At 40.8% G+C, this 22656-nt stretch overlaps 1 protein-coding gene and 1 pseudogene across 1 annotated transcript in view; both read right to left on the reverse strand.

Annotated features, from left to right (window-relative positions):
* Positions 1 to 22656, reverse strand: part of OSBPL11 (oxysterol binding protein like 11) — a 92817-nt gene that overhangs the window by 52834 nt on the left and 17327 nt on the right. The window contains exon 2 of the mRNA XM_024578084.3: positions 3866 to 3934. Within this exon, the coding sequence (XP_024433852.2) occupies positions 3866 to 3934 (69 nt within the window). The remainder of the gene's footprint in view (positions 1 to 3865; positions 3935 to 22656) is intronic.
* On the reverse strand, positions 16426 to 20411 carry LOC112320428 (ADP-ribosylation factor-like protein 2 pseudogene; annotated as a pseudogene).

A 22656-nucleotide genomic window follows, 5' to 3' on the forward strand; every position in this document is an offset into this window, starting at 1 on the left:
TTACGGAGAGATGGTTTACGAGATATGAAGATTGGGGTTAAAGAGACAATCTGCAGGATTTCCAGCCAAGATGGAGGCATAGGTAGATACACATTGCCTCCTTGAACAACCAAAAGGAGGACAACAAATTTAAAACAAAAAATAATCAGAACTGCCAGAAAATCGAACTATATGGAAGTCCAACAATGAAGGAATTAAAGAAGAAACATTCATCCAGACCGGTAGGAGGGGGTGAAGATGGGCAGCCGGGGTGGAGAGGACTTGTGGGAAGGCGGCGGCAGGGGAACCAGAGCAGGTGAGGCGGTGGCTGGCAGACCAGGTAGTCCCATATTTGTGTGCAGATAAACTGGGAGGAACAATTGTGGAGCGAGACTGCACAACTCAGGGTTCCAGCGTGGGGAAATAAAGCCTCAAAACCTCTAACTGAAAAACCTGTGGGGGTGGAAGCGGTGGGAGAAACTCCCAGCCTCACAGGAGAGTTTGTTGCAGAAACCCACAGGGTCCTAGAATGTACACAAACCCACCTACCTGGGAATCAGCACAAGAAGAGCCCAATATGCTTATGGATACTGGAGGAAGTGACTGAAAGTCGGTGGAGAGCTGAGCAAGCGGCCTTGTTCTCTCTCTGACCTCTCCTCCACATACAGCGTCACAACACAGCAATGTGGGTTGCCCCACCCTGACAAATACCTAAGGCTCTACCCTTTACCACATAACAGGTGTGCTGAGACAAAGAAATATGGCCCAAATGAAAGAACAGATCAAAGCTCCAGAAAAAATACAACTAAGCGATGAACAGATAGCCAATCTACCAGATGTACAGTTCAAAACACTGCTATTCCGGATGCTCACAGAAATGGTTAAGTATGGTCACAAAATAGAGGAAAAAGTAAAGGCAATGAAAAGTGAAATAAAGGAAAATGTACAGGGAACCAACAGTGAAGGGAAGGAAATTGGGACTCAAATCAATGGTTTAGAACAGAAGGAAGAAATAAATATTCAAGCAGAACAGAATGAAGAAACAAGAATTCAAAAAACTGAGGAGAGGCTTAGGAATCTCTGGAACAACTTTAAATATTCTGACATTCCAATCATAGGGGTGACAGAAGGAGAAGAGGAAGAGCAAGAAATTGAACACATTATGAAGGAGAACTTCCCCAATCTGGCAAAGGAAGTAAGACTTCCAGGAAGTCCAGGAAGCCCAGAGAGTCCCAAAAGAGTTGGACCCAAGGAAGCACACACCAAGGCACATCATAATTACATCACCCAAGATTAAAGGTAAGGAGAGACTCTTAAAAGAAGGAAAAGGAGACAGTTACCTACAAAGGAGTTCCCATAAGCTTTCAGCTGATTTCTCAAAAGAAACTTTGCAGGCAAGAAGGGGCTGGAAAGAAGTATTATTCCAAGTCATGACAGGCAAGGACCTACATCCAAGATTACTGTATCCAGCAAAGCTATCATTTAGAATGGAAGGGCAGATAAAGTGCTTCCCAGATAAGGTCAAGATAAAGGAGTTCATCATCACCAAGCCCTTATTATATGAAATGTTAAAGGGACTTACCTAAGAAAAAGAAGATGAAAAGTATGAACAGTAAAATGACAACAAACTCACAACTATCAACAAATGAACCTAAAAGAAAAGACAAATAATAAAAACAAAAACTAAGCAAAAAACTAGAACAGGAACAGAATCAGAGAAATGTACATCACACAGAGGGATTTCAGTGGGGAGGGGGAAGGGAGGAATAGAGGGGAAAAGGTACAGGGAAGAAGCATAATTGGTAGGCATAAAATAGACGGGAAGAGATCAAAAATGGTATAGGAAACAGAGAACTCAAAGAACCTATATGTATAACCCATGGACATGAACTAAGAGAGGGGGAATGCTGGAGGGTTGAGGGGTGCAGGGCAGAAGAGGGATAAAGGGGGGGAAATTGGGAAAACTGCAATAGCATAATCAATAAAAAATTCTTAAATAAAAAAAGAGCTCCCTTCTAATCTTTCATATCCAGCTCTGACCTCTCATATGACCTCCAACTTCCTGCATGTCATTCCTATTTGGACTTCCTAATGTTATTTCAAACTGAACATGGCCCAAACTGCCTTCTCTTTTAAACAACCACACTTTCATTAGTGTTTCTGCTACTCTTTAAAAATGTCTGAAAATCATTTTTTCATATATTACATCTCATTTTATAGTTGTTTAAGGTAAGAAGGAAAATTCAGCCTCTGTTATTCTATCATGGCCAAAAGCAGAAGTCTCCAAATGACATATGAGTTAGAAGCAATATGATACAATATAAAAACATAGACTTTGGAGTCAGGACTATTTGGGTTCAAATTCTAGCATTATCATTGTCATTTTCTTACTTATTTTTTAAAAGATTTTATTTATTCATTGTTAGAGAGGGGGGAAGGGAAGGAAAAAGAGAGGAAGAAAAACACTGATGTGTGAAAGAAACATGACCTGTTGCCTCTTGTACGTGCCCTGACCAGGGACTGAACCCACAACCCTAGCATGTGCCCTGACTGGGAAATGAATTGGCAACCTTTCACTTTGAGGGGTGATGTCCAACCAACTAAGCCACACTGGTCAGGGCTAGCATTATCATTTTTTAAAAGTTTGCTATTTCACACCCATTAGATGCTATTTCACACCCATTAGAATGACTGTTGTTTTAAAAGTATAGAAAATAGAAAATGAATGTTGGTGAGCATGTAGGGAAATTGGAACCCTAGTGCATCGCTAGTAGAAATGTAAAATGGTATAGCCACTATGAATGATGGTACAGGGATTCCCCAAAAAGTTATTAGCATATGATCTAGCAATTCCAGCTCTGGGTACACACGCACATGAAGTGAAAGCCAGGACTCAAATAAATATTTGTACAGCAATATTCATAGCAGCATGATTCACCATAGCCAAAAGGCAAAAGCAACCTTACTGTCCACTGACAAATAAGTAAGTAAATAAAATGTGGTACACAACATGCAACAGAATATTATTCAGCATTCAAAAGGAAAGAAAATCTAACACGTGCTACAGTATGAATGAACATTGAAGATATTATGCTAAATGAAGTAAGCCAGTCACAAAGAACAAGTATTCTATGACTCCGCTGAAATGAGGTACCTAGCATAGTCAAATTCACGGAGACGGAAAGTAGAAGAGTGGCTGCCGAGGACTGAGGGAGGCTGGTGTTTAACGGGCACAGAAGTACCAGTTCAAGAAGATGCAAAGAGTCGAGGAGACAGGTTATGTGATTATGGTAGTGGATGCTCAACGATGTGAATATATTTAATGCCACTGAACTGTACGCTTACAAATGGTTTAATACGGTCGATTTCGTTATGTATATTTTACCACAATTTAAAAAATAAAAGTTTAATCCCCCTGCTCCACAAATGCCAACTCTACAAACTCTTTACGATAGCTGGTTTTGGTACTTACTGACTTCCCTGTGTGGCCTTGGACTGGTTATTTAAACTCTCAAGGTCCCAGAAAAGTTTTGAGAATTGTACACAAGACAGGCACCTAACACAAATATGCTGGGTGCCTCCAAACCACCCCAATCGCCTAATCGCTGCAAATATTTTAATAAACCCAATTCAGATAAATAAGTGGTCATAATCCTAAAAGAACTTCTGAGGCATTTGGAGGCTGTAATTTGGAAGATACAACTCTTCCCACCCTCTAAAAAAGAGAAGAAAGTCATCAGACTTTTAGAAAACATGGTAAATCCTTCCATAAGAGGTTTCCCCAGCCATGTTTACATTGAAGTACTATCAGAATATAAAATTATCATCCCCAATTCTGGTCTCTTGGGGGAAGGATGTGTCACAGAATAATCAAAATCACACTTACCTGTACTGCCACCCGGTGACAAGGTTGGTATACTTCATTAAGTAGCCATACACATTTTCCATGTGATCACTGTTTCAAAAAATCAGAAAGTGCCAGAGTCAGTGAAAATTGCAAGAAATATCAGGAAGTTATCTATAGATACATATGTTTTACAAGTGCCTCAAAGTTTCTTCAGAAGTAAAATTTATAGGTTAACAAATAGAGGTAGGCACCCAAATTTCATATACAGGGGACTTTATTTTACCAGATTTCTTTTAAATAAGTATCATCCAACATAAAGCATTATACAATATATTATATTTCAACTATAAAATCATCATATAAATATAAAATTACAAATATAAACAAATATACTGTAAATATAATTATAAGTAAAAATATTTTACCACAATTCAGTGCTTAAGAAATAAAATCTAGTTTTATGGTTCTGTAACAAGTAGTGCCTCTTCGCTCTGACAGGACACACAGAGGCCCATCTGTACTGTCTCCGAATCCCTGGACTCCCACAGTGAAGACCCTGTTTTTGATAAGATGTGACACCTCACTCCTATTCCCCTACCCCAGACAGGCAGAAAAGGCACCGTGCTCACTACCAGTCTTGCCGCTGGAAAGATTTTATTTGTGACCCGCACCACTTGCCTTACTGTAATTGAGTTTCTTTACTTTCTGCCCTCTTTTTTCATTTTTTGAAGGTAAATTCTGTTACAGTGGTTCATAGAAAATGCACTATCTCACTGATATTTTCTTTCTAATATTTTAAGTTTCTTTATACTTAGGAAAATACATTAAAGCTAGACCTACAATGATATATCTTTTTTATATCTGGGCTTCATTTTTTAAATTTTGTAAATTACATTAAAAATTCCTTTTAAATACACTTAAAGTTTTAACTTTACACTGTAAAATGCAATGTATATTAAACATTTATTTTCTCTACTATCCCTGAATCACTGGGCATATCTGGTAAAATTTCAGCTAACTAGCATCCAGGAAATTGAAAGTGTCAGACAATGGACAACTTTTAAAACATTAATGTCAAAGGCAAAAAAGCAAGGAACAGCTCACACAACCAACAGAACAAAGTCCAAAAAAGATTTAGATTGATCCAAATGACAGATGAAAAGGGTTGACGATAAGGATATTTTTCCAGGCAAACAAAATAACCAAATTTGCTGTAAGATTCTAGCAGCTATTACTGGAGAATGAGTAAGTAGTACTTCTCAATGTTTGGTGCCTTCCTAATCTCATTTCTCCAAAGTGCTTGAAAATAAAGATCTAATCTGAAAATACAGAATTGATCCCATGACTAAATATGGTTTCCCCCCCTGTATTTTTCTTCCATTCTAAGGCTAGCAAGGAACACTAGCTATTCATGTTAACTGAAACTGCTCCAGTCCTTTCGATTTCCTAACGCAGGTTGTCTATTTCTAAAATGCTGGCCCAATGTTCTGATAATTATATATCTACACTGTCAAGTGATTTCTCATTTCAGTATTTTCTAAGGCCCACATCTAGAGGAAACCATTGTTCTGTAAAAACTTAGGGCCTTGGGTTTTTACTAGTTCCTCTACTCCCAGCTCCAGGTCACATAGCAAACATATTTCTTTCAGTTCCACTGTTACTTAAAAGAGCAGAGAGATATTTTATTGTTGGCTCTTACATCTTTCTAAGACTTCAGACTTCAACAGTGCTTTGGGGACACAGGACTCCCAATATCCCAGACTCTGCCCAAAAATAATTTCCCAAAGAGTCCCTCCTGTTTTAGATATTTAACACACAGCTCAGATTGCCTCAACTGTTCTTGTCCTCAAAACTTACTCCATCACTTCACTTATATGTTAGGGGAGAAAGGAGGAGGAGAAAACCAGGGAGGAGGGGAGGAGGAGGAGAAAGAGGAAGAAGGAAGAGGGAAAAGGAAGAGAAGATGGAGGAAGGTGGAGGAGGAAGAGGAAGAGGAAGAGAAGGTGGAGGTGGAGAAAGAGAAGAAATATTCAAGTATTCATAGATACAGAGAAGAGACTGGTGGTTTGCCTGAGGGTTGGCAGAGGCAGGTGAAGGGTGGAAGGGGTGGAGGATGGTTGGGTAAAAGATAGAAAACTTTCAGTTATAAAATAAGTAAGTCCCAGGGATATAATGTACAGCATGGTGAATATAGTTAATAATACTGTAATGTATATTTATTTTTAAGTATATTTTATTGATCATGCTGTTACAGTTATCTCATTTTTTTCTCCCCTTTATTGCTCTCCATCCTCCACTCCCCTCCCACCATCAGTCCCCCATCTTAGTTCATGTCCATGGGTTATACATATTAGTTCTTGGGCTTCTCCATTTCCTATACTATTCTTAACCTCCCTGTCTATTTTGTACCTACCATTTATACTACTTATTCCCTGTACCTTTTCCCCCATTCTCCTCTTCCCTTCCCCACTGATAATCCTCCATGTGATCTCTATTTCTGTGAATCTGTTCCTGTTCTAGTTGTTTTTGTTTTTTTAGGTTTGCTTGTTGATAGTTGTACTTTGTTGTCATACTACTGTTCATAGTTTTGATCATCTTCTTTTTCTTAGATAAGTCCCTTTAACATTTCACATAGTAAGGGCTTGGTGATGATGAACTCCTTGAACTTGACCTTATCTGGGAAGCACTTTATCTGCCCTTCAATTCTAAATGATAGCTTTGCTGGATAGAGCAATCTTGGATGTAGGTCTTTGCCTTTCATGACTCTGAACACTTCTTTCCAGCCCCTTCTTGCCTGCAAAGTTTCTTTTGAGAAATCAGCTGAGAGCTTATGGGAACTCCTTTGTAGGTAACTGTGTCCTTTTCTCTTGCTGCTTTTAAGATTTTCTCCTTATCTTTAAACTTGGGTAATGTACTTATGATGTGCCTTGGTGTGTGCTTCCTTGGGTCCAACTTCTTTGGGACTCTCTGAGCTTCCTGGACTTCCTGGAAGTCTATTTCCTCTACCAGATTGGGGAAGTTTTGCTTCATAATGTTTTCAAGTAAGTTTTCAATTTCTTGCTCTTCTTCTTCTCCTTCTGTCACCCCTATGATTCGAATGTTGGAACATTTATAGAGTTGCCCCTGGAGGTTCCTAAGCTTCTCCTCATTTTTTTTGAATTCTTGTTTCTTCATTTTGTTCTGGTTGAATATTCATTTCTTCCTTCTGATCCTAACCATTTATTTGCATCCCAGTTTCCTTCCCCTCACAGTTGGTTTATTTTTCTGTATTTTTTCTGTATTTCACTTTGCATAGCCTTCACTTTTCCTGTTTTGTGACCATACTCAACCATTTCTGTGAGCATCCTGATTACCAGTGTTTTGAACTCTGCATCTAGTAGGTTGGCTATCGCTTCATCACTCACTCAGTTGCATTTTTTCTGGAGCTTTGATCTGTTCTTTCATTTGGGCCATATTTCTTTGTCTTGGTGCGCCTGATACATAGTAAAGGGTGGACGCTTTGGTGTTCATCAGGGCAGGGCAACCCATGTCACTGCATTGTCATGCTGTATGTGGGGGAGGGGTCCAAGAGGAAACACTGTAGCTTGCTAAGCTCTCTGCGGGTTTTCAGTCACTTCCCCCACTACCCACAATCAAATTGGGCCCTTCTGATGCCGATTCCTAGGTGGACAGTTTTGTGTAAGTTCTACAACCCTGTGGGTCTCTGCAACCAACTCTACTGTGAGGCTGGGAGTTTCTCCTGCTGCCGCAACCCCCACAGATTTTTTCAGTCAGAGGTTTTTGAGGCTTTATTTCTCTGCAATGGAAACCTGGGTTGTGTGGCCTGTCTCGCTCCCTAGTTGTTCCTCTGGATTGATCTGCATGCAATTGTGGGAGTGCCTGATGCGCCAGATGCCACCTTGCCTGCTCTGGTCTGCGTGTCCCACCTGCTGCAGCTTTGCCCGCCTAGTCCTCCAGCCGCTGCCTTGCCCTAGTCCTCTCTGCCCAGCTGCCCATCTTCGCCCCTCCTACGAGTCTGGATGATTGTTTCTTCTTTAACTCCTTGGTTGTTGGACTTCCATACAGTTCAATTTTCTGGCAGTTCTGGTTATTTTTTGTTTTAAAATTTGTTGCAGTCCTTCTTTTGGTTGTTTGAGGAGGCAAAGTGTTTCTTCCTATGCCTCCATCTTAGCCAGAAGTCCTGTATTGTATTTAAGTTACTGAGAATAGATCTTAAATTTTTCATCACAAGGGAAAATGATGTGTGGTGAGGGATGTTAACTAGACTTATTGTGGTGATCGTTTCACAATATTGTGTCTATAAAATTAAATCATTATATTGTGCTCTGAAAATACTATAATATTATAGTTCAATTATATCTCAATTTGAAAAGTGAAATGTTAAAGGGACTTATCTAAGAAAAAGAAGATAAAAAATATGAACAGTAAAATGACAACAAACTCACAACTATTAACAAATGAACCTAAAAGAAAAGAAAAACAATGAAAACAAAAACTAAGCGAACAACCAGAACAGGAACAGAATCAGCAAAATGGACATCACAGAAGGAGTACAGTGGGGAGGGGGAAGGGAGGAATAGGGGGGGAAGGTACAGGGAAGAAGCATAATTAGTAGGCATAAAATAGATGGGGAAAGATGAAAAATGGTATAGGAAACAGAGGACTCAAAGAACTTGTATGTACAACCCATGGACATGAACTAAGGGGGGGTTACTGGAGGGTTGGGGGGCAGGGTGGATGGGAGATAAAAGGGGGAAAATTGGGAAAACTGTAACAGCATAATCAATAAAAAATACTTAAAAAAAGAAAATTTGCATTTCAAAGCAATCAAAGATAATGCCTCAGATCCTTTGTTCAGTTTCTCATATCACTAAAGGTATTCCTAATTTTGGTCATGTCTAAGTTATTTACATCAATTATTTAATGGCTATCAATAAGTTTTTAAGAGTACAATTTCAGTAGCATCATTCACTAGCTAAAATCAAAGTATATCTTCATAGTTCACAGTACAGTAATGTTGCATGTTCAGTTTTTTTTTTATGATGTATTTTTTAAATATATTTATTGATTATGCTATTACAGTTGTCCCATTTCCCCCCCCACTCCACTCCATCCTGCCCACCCCCCTCCCTCCCACATTCCCCCCCTATAGTTCATGTCCATAGGTCATACTTAGAAGTTCTTTGGCTTCTACATTTCCTACACTATTTTTACCCTCCCCCTGTCTATTTTCCACCTATCATCTATGCTACTTATTCTCTGTACCTTCCCCCCCTCCCCCTCCCACTCCCTTAATGACAACCCTCATGTTCTAGTTGTTTGCCTAGTTTGCTCTTGTTTTTGTTTTATGTATGGCCGTTAATAACTGTGAGTTTGCTGTCATTTTTACTGTTCCTATTTTTGATCTTCTTTTTCTTAGGTAAGTCCCTTTAACATTTCATATAATAAGGGCTTGGTGATGATGAACTTCTTTAACTTGACCTTATCTGAGAAGCACTTTGTCTTCCCTTCCATTCTAAGTGATAGCTTTGCTGGATACAGTAATCTTGGATGTAGGTCCTTGCGTTTAATCTTGGGTAATGTAATTATGATGTGCCTTGGCCTGTTCCTCCTTGGGTCCAGCTTCTTTGGGACTCTCTGAGCTTCCTGGACTTCCCAGAAGTCTATTTCCTTTGCCAGATTAGGGAAGTTCTCCTTCATTATTTGTTCAAATAAGTTTTCAATGTTTTGTTCTTCCTCTTCTCCTTCTGGCACCCCTATAATTCAGATGTTGGAACGTTTCAAGATGTCCTGGAGGTTCCTAAGCCTCTCCTCATTTTTCCGAATTCTTGTTTCTTCATTCTTTTCTGGTTGGATGTTTCTTTCTTCCTTCTGGTCCACACCGTTGATTCGAGTCCCAGTTACCTTCTCATCACTATTGGTTCCCTGTACATTTTCCTTTGTTTCTCTTAGCATGGGCTTCATTTTTTCATCTGGTTTTCGAATAGATTCAACCATGTCTGTGAGCATATTGATAACCAGTGCTTTGAACTGTGCATCCGATAGGTTGGCTATCTCTTCCTCGCTTAGTTGTATTTTTTCTGGAGCTTTGAAGTGTTCTGTCATTTGGGCCATTTTTTTGTTTGTTTGTCTTGGCGCGTCTGTTACTTTAAGGGGCGGAGCCTTAGGTGTTCACCGGGGGCGGGGTAATGCTGGTCGCTGCACTGTGACGCTGTACGTGGGGGAGGGGCCGAGTGGGAGCAATGGCGCCCGCCTCACTCTCCTCCGGCTTTCAATCTTTCACTCTGCTACCCACAATCAAACTGGGCCACTCTGGTGCTGATTCCCGAGTAAGTGGGCCTGTGCATACTCTAGGCCCCTGTGGGTCTCTCCAACAACCTCTCCTGTGAGGCTGGGAGTCTCTCCTGCTGCCGCCCCAACCCCCACGGGCGTTTTCAATCAGAGGTTTGAGGCTTTATTTCCCTGAGCTGGTGCCCTGGGTTACGCGGTCTGCTTCGCTCCCTGCCGTTTGTCCGGTTTATCTGTGGGCGAATGTGGTGCCGCAGGGTGCTACCCGCTGCTCTGCCTGCCCCGTTCTCCACCACTCTGAGTCCGGCCCTCTGGGTTTATCTGTGCAAATGTGGGGCCGCAGGGTCTGCTAGTGCTCGGACTGCCTGCGCCATTTGTCCCACACTCCGCCAGTCTCAGTCCTGCCACAGCCATGCGAGTCCTCTCCACCCTGGTGCCCGTCTCCGCCTCTCCTACCAGTCTGGATGAATGTTTATTTTCTATTTTCTTGGTGTTGGTCCCCCTTGCTGTTCAATTCTCTGTCAGTTCTGGTTGTGCGAGGAGGCCCAGTGTGTCTACCTACGCCGCCATCTTGGTTCTCCGTATGTTCAGTTTTTATGTTATTAATATTCTGTTGATGCTTATATCTAAAAAGGGTTAACTTTCTCACAGAAACTACAAGAGGAATACTGACATGGTTTATTTGATAGAAGCATAAAGCCAACCTCAAAAAGAATGAGATCTGAACACGCAATTGTAAATTCCTGATCTGTTTTTACCACATAAAACAGATATGCAAGGTTACAAAGAACTAATTTAAGAACATTCTATCTGTTATTTATTTTTTAAAGATTTTATTTTATTTTTTGAGGTGAAGGGAGGGAGAAGGAGAGGGAAAGAAATATTGATGTGTGAGAGAAACATGGATCAGTTGCCTCTCGCATACTCCCCCAACAGGGACCTGGACCACAACCCAGGCATCTGGCCTAACTAACAGGCATGTGGCCTAACTAACTAATTTGCCAGAGGATGCCCAACTCACTGAGCCACACCAATCAGGGACATTCTGTTCTTTAGAACAGCAGGTGGCACAGTCCCTCCTCTCATCCTTCCCCTTCTGCTGTACTCAGTGAAACCAGCTAATGTGGAATGACTATGCCATCTGGTGGCTAGCATAAAGAGCTTTGTGGATGAATGTCTTTTGTTCACTTTCTACCTCCTTATAATTGAGTTATCATGTAACACTTTTAACCCTCATTCTTTGCTCCCATTTAAAGCGTGTGAAGTTTTATAGAAGATTTAAAATATACCTGTTAATATAAATAAAATCTAGTTGTTAAATTGGAAACACATCCCATATGTGATTGTATCATACTATTTTATGTTCTATGAGGTGGAGATGATAGTCCAAAAAAAAATTATACACTAAAAAATAAGCCATGAAATGGTTAATTTCTTTTTTAGTCCTTCAGCAACTCCTCCACTCAACAAATTGGTATATTTGGATTTTTTCAACTTGTTAACATTTAATTGGGATTAGCTCTAGAAGCTGATATTCTATAATAATAGTTAATAAACTGAACTATGCTCCGTTTTAGGTCTCAGATATACCATATTATAATTTGAATCTGTATATACCACAAAGTGATTACCCCCAAAGTGCAGTTACCATCTATCACCATATAATTGACCCCCCTTTACCTCATCACATACCTACCCCCTTTCCCTCTGGTTATCACAACCTATCCTCTATGAGTTTGTTTTGTTTGTTTGCTTTTTAGTTCCACATATGAGTGTAATCATATGGTATTTGTCTTTCTTCTCACTTATTTCACTTAGCATTATACCCTCAAGGTCCATTCATATTATCACCAATGGCAAGATTTCTTTCTTTTATGGCTGAGTACTATTGTGTTACACACACACACACACACACACACACACACACACCCCTTCCACTATTTTGAACAGTTTCAAATCCTTTCATTTCAGTTCAGCACAATTACTCAGTACCTTCTAAATGCAAAGCACTCTGACAATCCACTGAAAAGGATAGGAAAATAAAAAAAGGTCATTCTTCTCCATCCCTAATCCATAATCCAATGTAAAAGAACTATATCTCCTGAAGAAAAAGACAATGGTAAGGGCTCCTATTGGATTAGAGACATAGTTCAGTGTTTTTAGCTGTCACACACACGAAAGGAATTTCGTTAAAGACTAAGCATTCACTAAACAAAGACAGAGGATTCACCAGTGATTGAGGTTAAAATGATTGGTCTTGACTGCTTACATGTTAAGTGAGAAAGAGAATGAGAGTGAGAGTAAGGGTGAAAGAGAAGGAACAAGGGCAACACCTAGATTTCCAAACGGCACAACTGTGTAGATAACTAATGCTTCAGAGAAACTGGGATCATAGAGGAAGTTCTGGATTTGTTCCAATGTAACAAACTGACAAAGATAATAGGCAACAATGTTCATTATAGCACTATTTATAATAGTAAAAAATAAAAAGGGAGAAAAAGTAAATGAATGGAGAGAAAAGGAAGAAAAACAAGCTAAATAAACATTAGAGGATAATTACAAAATATCACAGAATATTCCCTGGCTGGTGTGGCTCAGTGGATTGAATGCTGGCCTTCGAACCAAAGGCTCACTGGTGTGATTCCCAGTCAGGGCACATGCCTGGTTGCAGGCCAAGTCCCAGGTAGAGGGGCATGTGAGAGGCAACCACACATTGATGTTTCACTCCCTCTTTCTCCCTCCCTTTTCCTCTGTCTAAAAATAATGAATAAAATAAAATCTTTTTTAAAAAAGGAAGTATCATAGAATAGTATCACCAATTAAAATGTTTATGAGTTGCTAACAATATGGGGAACTGCTTATTAAGATCATTAAAACAGCAGGTTACAAAATTTTATATAACATGTAAAACATATGCACAGAAATAAGAGTATACAAAATATACTGGATATCAGTGGATAGAAGAATTATAGAAGACTTAACTTTGCTCCCTTTTTAAAGTATATTTTATTGATTATGCTATTACAGTTGTCACATTTTTTTCCTTCCCCTTTATCCCCCCCCTGCCCTTCATCCCTCCTCCAACCAGCATTCCCCACCCTTAGTTCATGTCCATGGGTCATAAATGTAAGTTCTTTGGCTTCTCCATTTCCTATACTATTCTTAACTTCCCCCTCTCTATTTTGTGCCTATCAGTTATGCTTCTAATTTCATGCACCTTTCCCCCCATTCTCCCCCTGCCCCCTCCCTGCTGATAGCCCTCCATGACAGCTCCATTTCTATGATTCTGTTCCTGTTCTAGTTGTTTGCTTAGTTTTTGTTTTAGGTTCAGTTGTTCATAGTTGTAAGTTTGTCGTCATTTTATTCACAGTTTTGATCTTCTTTTTCTTTCCTTTAATGATTATTTTGAATAGGTGGGATTGTACAGGCACAGGGCTACTTATACCTATTCATAGGTGTGGTTAAGTTTTTTTTTTTAACTTTCCAATGTGACTAAGCATTGCTCTTTTGGGATGTAGAACTGCTTCCTATAAGTCCTTATTTCCCAAATTAGGTCACACATATCCAAAACTGAGCTAGATGGCTAGGAGAACAGGATAAAATCAGACGACCTTTCTACAGCAAATTTATTTAACTATAAGAAATTGTATTTGTCTTTCACTACCTGGCTTATGTCACTTAGCATAACGCTCTCCAGATCCATCCATGCTGTTGCAAATACCATATGATCTCACCTATAAGTGGAACCTAATCAACAAAACATAGCAACCAAAATACAACCAGAGACACTGAAATAAAGAACTGACAGTAACCACAGGAGAGGGGGGAGAGAGATAATGGAGGAAAATAGGAGAAGGCACATCAAGGAACATATAAAAAGGACACATGGACAAAGCCAAAGTGGGTAGGATTGAGAATGGGAGGTGGGGATGGGGAGGGGAGTGGTCAGTGGAAAATGGAGCCAACTGTACTTGAACAACAACTTTTAAAAATGTTTAAAAAATTAAAAAAACTTAAAAAATAAAAGAAATTAAAGTATTTTTAATACAAAAACTCAAATAAGTGTTAAGAAGAAACTTGCTCTTTCTTCACACATTTCCATGTGTAGAACTACAGAGTCTCGTCCTTCCCTCCCCATCCTTCTCTTCACTCCTTCCACAGCTGAGCATGAATGGCTCAGCCCCTTCTGGGCTCTTTTCCTTGGAATTGCCTGCCTACCCAGAGAAGAAAATCTTACCTGCTCTGACAGAGATAAGACCTGAGTATTCTAAGCTGCCCTGTGACTAGGCAGATAAGTGTGCCTAATTCTAGGGTGAAGTATCAGCAAACCTACTTTACCCATGTTGAAGCCACTTTCTTCAGTTAGTTTTTCCAGTAATAAAACTATTTCTGCACATCTAGTATGATGGCTATTATCAAAAAAAAAAAAGAAAAGAAAAGAAAACCCAGAAAATAACAAGTGTTGACAAGGATGCGGAGAAATAAATTGGAATCCTTTTATATTGCTAGTGGGATTGTACAATGGTGTAGCCACTGTGGAAAACAGTATGGTAGTTCCTCAAAAAGTTACATATAGAATTAATTACTATATGATCCAACAATTCCACTTCTGGGTAATACACAAAAGAATGAAAGCAGGGACTCAAATAATTATTTGTACACTAGTGTTCACAGCAGCATTATTCACAATAGCCAAAAGGTGGAAACAACCCAAAAGTCCATCAACAGATAAGTGGATAAACAAAATGTGTACACATATACAATGGGATATCATTCAGCCTTAAAAAGGAAGTAAATTCTGACACATGCTACAACATAGATGAGTCTAGAAGACGTTAGGGTAAGTGAAATAAGCCAGACACAAAAAGACAAATACTGTATGCTTTCACTTATATGAAGTACTTAGAGTTGTCAAAATCATAAAGACAGAAGGTAGTGGTTGCCAGGGGCTGGAAGGGAAATGGGAGCTATTATTTAATGGGTATAGTTTTCATATGGGATGATGAAAACTTCTAGAGATGAACAGTGGTGACGGTTGCACAACAGTGCTAATGCACTTAATGCCACTGAACTGTACACTTAAAAATGGTTTAAGTAGTAAATTTTATGATATATGTATTTTACCACAATAAAAAAAAACACCAACAATTTGATTGAGTCCTGTCTCATCACTATCTTTCAACTGGTCCTGAACTTGATGACCTCTGGAAAACACATTAACAGCTATATTACAGAGTGAATATAAAATCCTCATGAATTTTGAAGATAGTACAGAAAACTCCCAAGCAAGCTCCATCAGCCACAGACTGCTTTAAATCACAAATGAAATCCAATGAGGGTGCCTACTATCTTATGCAGGTAGAGACATCTCATGAAGAAAATTTGACAAGCACAACTCTAAATTCTTTGCCTATACAGACCAAAAAAAGGGAAAAAAAATCCTATATATAATCAGATTGTTATAGATAACTAACTTTGAAAAATCCCTCCACACAAATAACTAGCCATTTGATAACAGAGCTTCAGTGAAGATGGGATAGAACAAACTTCTACATGGAAAGGTAGAAAATCACCTCTAACACCTCCAGAAAGTTAGGAAGCTGTTTATCATAAAGGAAAGAGAGTGGGCTTAACACCAGACAGATAACAGGTTTGAATTCCAGTGTGGCCTTAGGCGAGTAACACAGCTGGAAACCTAAGTTTCCTCATATGTTAATGGGGATAAGAACATCTATAGTGCAAATGTGTAAGGAAGAAAAAAAAAAGAAGAAATAACATATTTCAATTCATATACACCTGAACACAAACATGCCCAACAATACATGGTTCTCTCCTGCTCTAACAAGTCAATTTTTCTGCAGGAAAAGGACTCATTTTCCAAATCAGTTTTCTAGATTGGTCTTGTCTTATTAGCCTGAAATTTTCAAGTCAGAATGATGGGACCTAAAAAGCCATGAGATTTCCATTTCTTTTTTCTTTCCATAGTTGAGCAAAGGAGGAGAAACACAGCCTCGATAATAGCAGAGGCAGCTGTCCTGCAGCTCTAGCCCTCTCCTCTTGGTATGGCAGCTGCAGGTAGGCTGGGTCAGGAGCCAAGGTGACAGCCAGAGCAGTAGCCTGCCCTCCCACCATGGGAACCAGCTGGCCTCAGAGAAGCAGTGGGCAGCAGCAGCAGCAGCAGGTTATAAATGGGGACAGGGAGTGTTAGTTGAGCTGGCTGATACCCATCCCCCCATGGGTGGTGCTTGGTAAGTGAACAGGGGGCAGGATGGGGCGGTGTGCAGAATGTGAGGTGGGGCATCTGGTGTGTCTCAGAGGGCAGCAAAGAAGTGGCTGGACATACTATCCAGGAGCAGTCAATACTGGACAGCTGGTTCTCTCCAACAATGGCACTGCAACCTTGGCTATACCAGTGGCCTCACTGACTGTGTTAGAGGACAGTGCTCCAGACAGGTGCTGCTTGTTGGCAAAGATAAGCAGTGTAGCTCATGCCAGGCACTCCTCCACCAACAGACTCTGGAGTTCCTGCTGTCAGTCCTACATGCACTGGTGGTCGGTGCTGTCCACTACCCACATGAGGTTGTTGGTACACTCAAAGTAGTTCTACCAGTAGGACCATTCGGACTTCCAGCTGCCAGCATCCCAGATGTTCAGTTTAAATCTCTGGTGTCAGGTCTTGACATTGAAGCCCAGCATTGGAGGGATGGTGTCAATGTCTTCTCCATTGAACTTCTTGAGGAAGACAACCTTATTGCCCAGGCCAAGCACGAGCAATCGCAGGTCTCACTTTTTCTGCCTCATCTTCTTTCTTCACTTCTTTTATTGTATTTTTTTTCTAGTAGGTATTCTGTCAAGAATTATAAAGGGTCTGAGATATTACCTACTTGCAAGCTAACCAGTTAACCAGCCATGGTTTCATTGGGGACTGGCAGAAGACATAAGACTCCTGAGTCAGAGACAAAAGACTTCAGTAGTCACAGCAATAGGAGGAGACAGATTATCGACCACAATCACATAAGGCAACACAAAGTGGGCAGGAGATGCCTGCACATGCAGTGGGTTGTGGTACAGAGGAGGAACCTCCAGGAAAGGGAACCCAAATATTTCAATGGAGAGTAAATCTGCCTTACCTCTAAGTCAAGGAGACATTATTTTTATTATTCTACACAGTAAATAAACATGACTTTTTCTCAGGAGAAAGATAACGCCTCTATCTTCCAAAACTGTTTGCTATGCCAACATTTTTGAAAAAGCAGTACAGAACAAAGGGCTGTTGGTGCCTCTAATCATAAAACGTGCAGAAACATGAGACACCCATGAAAAATTGTTCCCAAGTAATACATGCATATTACAGTGAAAAGTCTCCTATCCAACTCTTCTAGCCACCAGGTCCCCTCCTCAGAGACAAGAGCTTCCCTCAACTTCTTGTGCACCTCTTCAGAGATATTCTCTGTGTCTACAAGCACATATACACTTTATTTTTGAAACAAATGGTTGTAATTATGCACATTGTTCTGTAACTTGCTTTTTCAGTTTCTTAGGGATGGCTTCACTTTGACACATAGGGATCTAACTCATTCTTCTTTTAAAATTATATTTTATTGATTATGCTATTACAGTTGTCCCATTTTTTCCTCCCCGTTATTCCCTCTGCCCTGTACCCTCCCTCCCACCATCATTCCCCCCGCCTTAGTTCATGTCCATGGATCATATATATAAATTCTTTAGCTTCTCCATTTCCCATAATATTCTTAACCTCCCCCTGTCTATTTTGTACCTACCATTTGTGATTATTATTCTCTGTCCCTTTTCCCCCATTCTCCCCTTCCCCTTCCCCACTGATAACCCTCCAGGTGATCTCTATTTCTGTGAATCTGTTCCTATTCTAGTTGTTTGCTTAATTTGTTTTTGTCTTTGTTTTTTTTGGTTTGGTGGTTGATAGTTGTGAGTTTGTTGTCATTTTACTGTTCGTATTTTTGATATTCTTAGATAAGTCACTTTTTTTTTTCTTCTTTTTAATTTTTTAAAAAATATATTTGATTATGCTATTACAGTTGTCCCATCCCCCCCCCCACTCCACTCCATCCTGCCCACCCCCTCCCTCCCACATTCCCCCCCTATAGTTCATGTCCATGGGTCATACTTATAAGTTCTTTGGCTTCTACATTTCCTACACTATTTTTACCCTCCCCCTGTCTATTTTCCACCTATCATCTATGCTACTTATTCTCTGTACCTTTCCCCACCCTCCCCCTCCCCTATTGACAACCCTCCATGTGATCTCCATCTCTATGGTTCTGTTCCTGTTCTAGTTGTTTGCTAGTTTGCTCTTGTTTTTGTTTTAGGTGTGGTCGTTAATAACTGTGAGTTTGCTGTCATTTTTACTGTTCATATATTTGATCTTCTTTTTCTTAGGTAACTCCCTTTAACATTTCATATAATAAGGGCTTGGTGATGATGAACTTCTTTAACTTGACCTTATCTGAGAAGCACTTTATCTTCCCTTTCATTCTAAATGATAGCTTTGCTGGATACAGTAATCTTGGATGTAGGTCCTTGCGTTTAATCTTGGGTAATGTAATGATGATGTGCCTTGGTGTGTTCCTCCTTGGGTCCAGCTTCTTTGGGACTCTCTGAGCTTCCTGGACTTCCTGGAAGTCTGTTTCCTTTGCCAGATTAGGGAAGTTCTCCTTCATTATTTGTTCAAATAAGTTTTCAATTTTTTGTTCTTCCTCTTCTCCTTCTGGTACCCCTATAATTCGGATGTTGGAACGTTTCAAGATGTCCTGGAGGTTCCTAAGCCTCTCCTTATTTTTCCGAATTCTTGTTTCTTCATTCTTTTCTGGTTGGATGTTTCTTTCTTCCTTCTGGTCCACACCGTTGATGTCAGTCCCAGTTTCCTTCGCATCACTATTGGTTCCCTGTACATTTTCCTTTGTTTCTCTTAGCATAGGCTTCATTTTTTCATCTGGTTTTTGAACAGATTCAACCAATTCTGTGAGCATCTTGATAACTAGTGTTTTGAACTGTGCATCCGATAGGTTGGCTATCTCTTCCTCGCTTAGTTGTATTTTTTCTGGAGCTTTGAAGTGTTCTGTCATTTGGGCCACTTTTTTTTTCTTTTTTTTTTTTGTCTTGGTGTGTCTGTTACTTTAAGGGGCGGAGCCTTAGGTGTTCCCAGGGGCGGGGTAACGCTGGTTGCTGTGCTGTGATGCTGTACGTGGGGGAGGGGCTGAGAGGGAGCAATGGCGCCCGCCCCACTCTCCTCCGGATTTCAATCTTTCACTCCGATATCCACAATCAAACTGGGCCCCTCTGGTGCTGGTTCCCGAGTGGGTGGGCTTGTGCACACTCCAGGCCCCTGCGGGTCTCTCCAACAACCTCTCCTGTGAGGCTGGGAGTTTCTCCTGCTGCTGCCCCAACCCCCACAGGCGTTTTCAATGAGAGGTTTGAGGCTTTATTTCCCCGCGCTGGAGCCCTGGGTTTCGTGGTCTGCGTTGCTCTCCGCCGTTTGTCCGGTTTATCTATGCGCGAAAGTGGGGCCGTGGGGTGCTACCCGCTGCTTTGCCTGCCCCGTTCTCCGCCACTCTGAGTCCGGCCCTCTTGGTTTATCTGCGCGATTGTGGGGCCGCAGGGTCTGCTAGTGCTCGGACTGTCTGTGCCGTTTGTCCCACACTCCGCCAGTCTGGGTCCTGCCACAGCAACGTGAGTCCTCTCCACCCCGGTGCCCGTCTCCGCCCCTCCTACCGGTCTGGATGAATATTTATTTTTTATTTCCTTGGTGTCGGACTCCCTTGCCGCTCGATTCTCTTTCAGTTCTGGTTGTGTGAGGAGGGGCAGTGTGTCTACCTATGCCGCCATCTTGGTTCCTCCAGATAAGTCCCTTTAACATTTCATATAATATGGGCTTGGTGGTGATGAATTCCTTTAACTTGACCTTATCTGAGAAGTACTTTATCTGCCCTTGCATTCTAAATGAAAGCTTTCCTGGATAGAGTAATCTTGGATGTAGTTCCTTGCCTTTCATGACTTCAAATACTTCTTTCTAGCCCCTTCGTGCCTGCAAAGCTTCTTTTCAGAAATCAGCTGACAGCCTTATGGGAATTCCTTTGTAGGTAAATGTCTCCTTTTCTCTTGCAGCTTTTAAGATTCTCTCCTTATCTTTAATCTTGGCTAATGTAATTATGATGTGCCTTGGTGTGTGTTTCCTTGCGTCCAACTTTTACGGGAGTCTCTGAGCTTCCTGTACTTCCTGGAAGTCTATTTCCTTTGCCAGATTGGGGAAGTTTTGCTTCATTATTTGTTCAGATAGGTTTTCAATTTCCTGCTCTTCCTCTTCTCCTTCTGTCACCCCTATGATTTGAATATTGGAATGTTTAAAGTTGTCCCAGAGGTACCTAAGCCTCTCCTCATTTTTTTGAATTCTGATTTCTACATTCTGTTCTAGTTGAATGTTTATTTCTTCCTTCTGGTCCACACCATTGATTTGAGTCCCAATTTCCTTCCCTTCACTTTTGGTTCCCTGTACATTTTCCTTTATTTGACTTTTTATAGCCTTCACTTTTTCCTGTTTTGCAACCATACTCAACCATTTCTGTGAGCATCCTGATTACCAGTGTTTTGAAGTCTGCATCTGGTAGGTTGGTTATCTCTTCATCACTTAGTTGTATTTTTTCTGGAGCTTTGATCTGTTCTTTCATTTGGGCCATATTTCTTTGTCTTGGTGCTCCTGTTACGTAGAAAGGGGCAGAGACTTAGGTATTTGCCAGGGCCATCTATGTCACTGCATTGTCATGCTGTATGTGGGGGAGGGGTCCGAGAAGAAACAATGCCACTTGCTTGGATCTTGGCCATCTTTCAGTCAGTTGCCCCACTACCCACAAGCAAATTCAGCCCTTCTGGTGCTGATTCCTGGGTGGGCGGGTTTGTATATGTTTTAGGACCCATTGGGTCTTTGCAACGAACTCTACTGTGAGGCTGGAAGTTTCTCCTGCAGCCTTAACCCCCATAGGATTTTTTAGTCAGAGGTTTTGAGGTTTTCTTTTCTCACACTGAAACCCTGAGTTTTGCAGTCTATCTTGCTCCCCAGTTATTCTTGCTGGTTTATCCACACGTAAATGTGGGACCATGCTCCTCACCAGCCACTGCCTTGCCCAGTCCACCAGCTGCAGCCTTCCCGAGAGTCCCCTCCAACCTGGCTGCTGTCTCTGCCTCTGCTACTCTATCTGGAGGAATGTTTCTTCAACTCCTTGTTTGTCGGGCTTTCATACAGTTCAATTTTCTGGCAGTTCTGGTTATTTTTTGTTTTTTAATTTGTTGTCCTGCTTTTGGTTGTGCGAGGAGGCAAAATATATTTACCTAAGCCTCCATCTTGGCCCAAAATCCGAATCTAACTCATTCTTAACATCTGCATAGTAATCCCTTTTATAGCAGTTATTATTATGTATTTAACCAGTCCCCCTACTAATGGACATTTGTTTCCAGGCTTTTATTACAAATAATACTAATGCAACAAATTGAGTTCTACATAGCTTTGTGTACTTTTGCTAAAAGTACAGTTGCTAGGTAAAAGGCATATGCATTTTTAATTTTCAGAGATACTGTCAGCCTGGTCTCCAAAGAGGCTTCACCAATTTAAGTCCCACCATTCAATGTAAAGAAAAGGGCCTGTTTCCTCACACCAGCCTGACAGCAGTGTTTACCATCAAAAATAGGGTGCAGCTTCTACCTATAGCCAGACCTTTCAGACATTACTAGTAGACTTTTCAATACACCTATTTTAAAATTAAGTTGCTAGAGTTAAGTGTAAGATAGTGTTAGGCTATGGAATGAGTACCTAAAAGGGATGGTGGATCTAGTTTTGACGTTCCCACTAAGAGTATGAGTGGGACCTTGGCTAAATCACTTAATCTCTCTGGGCCTTGCAGTTCTTGGTCAAAACTGACTAGGATTACGTGGTGTCAAGAGAAGTGGGATCCAAAGTGACTGCTTCCTCCTTGGGCACCTGAGTATTGTACCTACAAAGTCACTGCACTCTATTGCCATCCTAGTAGTTCTGGATGATTGTGGAAAGTCCTCCTGGATCCTAACCTCCTACCTTGGTTGAGGCTCAGGCTCTAATTGTGTGTCCTCTGTTGGCAGCATTTTGTCTACAGGACTTTAAAAAATGTCTATCTAGTGAGTAATTATGCTTTTGAAAAATGGGAAGTTCACTTTCTAAGGGAATAATTGCTGAAGAGTCACCTTATGGAATTCCTGATGATTTGTATACAAAAATAATGGGCCCTCATCTGGGAACTTTCTCTCATTGGACCATAATTACCCAGCATGGTTTACAATTAAACTGGCCAACCTGGAGCTCTTTTGAAATCCCCAACCTCGTCTATCTGCACAGTCAACTGGAAAAAGACTATAAACTAAACCACCTGAATGGGAAGTATATTCTAATCAGCATTTCTGAAGCCTCTAAACATATATCAGCGGTCCCTAACCTTTTTGGCACCAGGGACTGGTTTTGTGGAAGATAATTTTTCCATGGACTG

Source organism: Desmodus rotundus, chromosome 2, assembly GCF_022682495.2.
Source record: "Desmodus rotundus isolate HL8 chromosome 2, HLdesRot8A.1, whole genome shotgun sequence".
Classification (NCBI taxonomy): Eukaryota; Metazoa; Chordata; class Mammalia; order Chiroptera; family Phyllostomidae; genus Desmodus; species Desmodus rotundus.